At 41.7% G+C, this 3,990-nt stretch overlaps 1 protein-coding gene across 1 annotated transcript in view; it reads right to left on the bottom strand.

Moving 5' to 3' along the window:
• Window positions 1-1,068: 1,068 nt before the first annotated feature.
• Rad51 (RAD51 recombinase) overlaps window positions 1,069-3,990 on the bottom strand; it is a 24,137-nt gene continuing 21,215 nt past the window's right edge. Inside the window, exons 8-10 of the mRNA XM_005364258.3 lie at window positions 2,625-2,754; window positions 2,330-2,451; window positions 1,069-1,625 (exon numbers count right to left, since the gene is read on the bottom strand). Of these exons, the coding sequence (XP_005364315.1) occupies window positions 1,502-1,625; window positions 2,330-2,451; window positions 2,625-2,754 (376 nt within the window). The 3' untranslated portion in view covers window positions 1,069-1,501. The remainder of the gene's footprint in view (window positions 1,626-2,329; window positions 2,452-2,624; window positions 2,755-3,990) is intronic.

Genomic DNA, 3,990 nt, shown 5'->3' with positions numbered 1-3,990 from the left:
GATCTCTGTGAGTTCGAGGCCAGCCTGGTCTACAAGAGCTAGTTCCAGGACAGGCTCCAAAACCACAGAGAAACCCTGTCTCGAAAAACCAAAAAGTGCTGGGCCAGGTCCCTGGAGTTTACCATGCTTTTCCTTTCTTGGTAAGCTGTTTAGTTCTAGCCTTGTGTCACTGGTGTCCTGGGTGCCCTCTAACTCAGATCAGAGGCTGATCAGAAACTAGTTTCTGAAAATATTCCTAAAATAGAATCATTTGGCTAATGTCAGCCCTCTGCAACACAAGGCTTAGAGAATAAAAACGAAGACCACAGGAAAGAAGACGCAGAAGTAAATCAGCCTGGCAATCTCATTCCCATGCCAAAGGATTAATCTAAATGTAGGCTTTCTTTAGTTTTCAAATTTTACAACTATAGCAACTGATCGTCACTACTCGGTACCCAATGATATTACGGAGATCATTCTGCAATACTCAGCTTGCACGAAAACATCTCCTGTAAATAGCATACTTACCATACATAACTACTTTATTAGCAGCTACAGAACAAATATGCTTAAGAGAAATCTTAACATATTATGGAATATTTGATTGCACTAAATTAATCCTGAACCAGAGGGTGAAGTCAGTGACTAGCCGACCAAATTAGCCATGGAGAGTTTGGAGGACCCAGGATTGACAGATACAGAAAGTAGTAGGGAGGGGCTTAGAAAGATTCATGGGTTTTGATCTGGGAAGTGTGGTCAACTGGTTGTTACTCTGCCACTTTCTTTGTTTTTTTTTTTTTTTTGAGACAGGGTTTCTCTGTGTTCTAGAACTCACTCTGTAGACCAGGCTAGCCTCAAACTCAGAGATCACCCAGCCTTTGCCTCCTGAGTGCTAGGTTTAAAGGCATGAGCCACACTGTGCCTGGCCTCTGCTTCTTTCTTGATCTATCAGGTTTTACCCCAATATCTGACTCCTGAGTTTTTAATAGAACAATTTAGATAAATGCTTCAAGAACAAGATGCACCACTGGGCTGATAGTCTAGCATGTCTCATGCAAGACTCCTTAACCAAAACAAGTTTTAAATCACGTGAGAGTTCAAGCATATAATTTTAAAGCTTGCATCTTATACATACAGAAAAAGAATGTAGAAAGCACCCATTCCCACTGTTACACATCTCAGGCATTTTATTTTACCATTACTGAGAAGTGAGAGGAGACTCAGGTCTTTCCAGTTTTACTTCTCTTGAAACCTAAGACTGAAACTGTTATTTCCTATCTCTCCTCCAAACACCAAAGAAACCAGACATTAATATACTCTATACTCTATTATGAGCGTTCAGGTCAGTTAGAATACTGACCCAGCTGTTTCTGCCACGAGAAAGCTGATACAATAATTGTTTTTCTGGAAGCCATGCTTTGGCAGTCACACCAGGAAGAGCCTGAAGAAGCCCAGGGAGCTGTCCTCTTCATTAGCTTTACAGCATTTAAAAGTTTAACCAGGAAAAAAAGGCCCCAATCATTCAGTCCTTGGCGTCTCCCACTCCATCTGCATTAATGGCAAACATGGCTTCGGCTTCCGGAAGACAGGGAGAGTCATAGACTTTGCAGATTCTGGTCTCCCCTCTTCCTTTCCTCAGGTACAGCCTGACCCAAAGACAGAGAAAAACACCAAGTTATAAGCAATTCTGTTCCTATGCCAGAACTGTTTTAGACAAGCGTTAACTTCCTAAGAGGATTTTTAGGATCTTTTTTAGTGTATTTGGTTACTTCTAACTTGGAGGAATTAATTTCTGCCATGACTCCCTTATTGAAAAGCTCGAGAAGCAAATTATTTTATAATTAGGGAGGCATATCAAATATTCAAGCATTTTTTCACAATTGAGAGATTTTAATTATACGTAGGTGTTGGATATCCTGGAGCTGGAGTTACAAGAGATTGTGAGCCACCTGATGGAGGTGCTGGGAACTGAACTCAGGTTCTCTACAAGATCAGAATATGCTCATAATCACTGGGTTATCTCTCCATCCGCAAACAGTTGTATCAACCAAAACACAACAAATTCAGTGAGGCTTCCTAAATGTTTATACTATAACAATTTTAATAGGGTTTAAGTGGAAAATTTTTTTCTTTCTTTTTTCTTTTTTTTGAGACAGGGTTTCTCTACATAACAGTCCTGTCTGTCCTGGAACTCACTGTATAGACCAGGATGGCCTCAAACTGAAAAGAGATCCTCCTTGCTCTGCCTCTCAAATCCTGGGATTAAAGGTATGCACCACTACTGCCTGGTCAGGAAGTCTGTATCACAGTTTATGACATCCATTCCAGAAAACCTCTGTCATCACCTTACCTGGTTGTTGATGAATGGGCAATGATGTTTCCTCCAATAGGTTTTTTGGGATCAGCGGCAAACATGGCTGCTCCATCCACTTGGGCTACTACCTGGTTGGTGATTACTACTGCTACACCAAACTGATGAGGGAAAGAATGTCAATTTTGTTACCAGAGACATACCAAAACATTAACGCTCACAACAAATCAATGGCTAACTAATGCTCATCTTTGATAATACAAGGTACTAATGTCCTCAGAAGGCTCCTGCAATTTGTAGCCACTGAAATCTTGGTTTCTTTACTATAGCTTACTTCATCAGCAAGTCGTAGTAGCATCCTCAGAAATCTGGCCAGATGCATTTGCCTGGCTGCAAGCTCTCCTCGGCCCGAGTAGTCTGTTCTATAGAGGGCGGTAGCACTGTCTATAATAAGCAGTGCATACCTACAAGAAAAAATAGTTCTGTTAAAAATCTTCTCTTCCCCACCACCCTAAACTTTTACTAGTATTGCATATTTTCCACTTTTTGTTATTTATGTAACCCAGCTGTTCTGGAATTTATGATACTTGTCTCAGTCTCCCAAGTGCAAGCTCACATATAAAATATATTGACACCGACTTCCTAGTTCAAACACACGTTTTATTAAAATGTTTCTAAAATGTCCAATCTGAGACACCCTTTGGTGGGTATCTTCTGTTTTGTTTTTGGCAGGTGTCTCAGGGTTTCTATAGCTGTGACGAGACACCATGGTGACAATTCTTACAAAGGAAAACATTTAATTGGGGCTGGCTTACAGTTCAGAGGTTTAGTCCATTGTCATCATGATGTGACATGGTGGCATGCAGGCAGACATGGTGCTGGAGGAGCTGAGAGTCTACATCTTGATCCCCAGGTAGCAGAAAGTGTACCTCTAACAAGGCCATACCTACTCCAACAAAGCCCCCCTTCTAATAGTGCCACTCCCTGTGAGCTCATGGGGATCAGTTACATTCAAACTACCACACCAGACTTGACCAAAAGTAGCTCTGGGGTTTTGTTTCTCACAACACTTGAGACTAAAAACTAGGCCTTATGCATTCTAGAAAAAATGCCATAGCTTCATTTCAGTAGTGACCTGACTGAAACCGTAAAGCAACTGTGCCAAAATTAGAACAAGCACAGATGACAGTGGGTAAAGTACTTGTCACTAAGTGGGAGGACCATGGAAGTCACTGAGGTTACAGGGGTTGTAACCTCAGACCTGCTTCCACTGTAGGATGGGAAGTGTTTCTAGAAGCCTGTGGCCTCATTAGCCTGGTTGGATACACAGCATAGAAAAATAGAGATGCTGTCTCAAAGAGTGGAAAGTGAGAACTGACATCCAAAATTGCCCTCTAACCTGCGCGTGAGCCACTTCATACGTGTGCCCACACGCACATGCAAATGTGTGTTTACACATGAACACTTAGTCACACACAAAATACACATAAAAATATTCTGGAACGAAAAGGACCTTGGAGCTGGAAAGATGGCTCAGCTGTTCTGCTTTCAGAAGACCCAAGTTTATTTCCCAGTACCCATACGAGGTAGCTCATAATGGCCTATAACTCCAGTTCCAGGGGATTCTAGTCCTCTTCTGACCTCTACCCTCCCCCATGAGGCCAACATTTACAGGAACACACAAAAGTAAAAAAAAAAAA

Source organism: Microtus ochrogaster, assembly GCF_000317375.1.
Source record: "Microtus ochrogaster isolate Prairie Vole_2 chromosome 14 unlocalized genomic scaffold, MicOch1.0 chr14_random_1, whole genome shotgun sequence".
NCBI classification, from domain to species: Eukaryota; Metazoa; Chordata; class Mammalia; order Rodentia; family Cricetidae; genus Microtus; species Microtus ochrogaster.
This window is presented reverse-complemented; position numbering and strand designations above follow the sequence as displayed.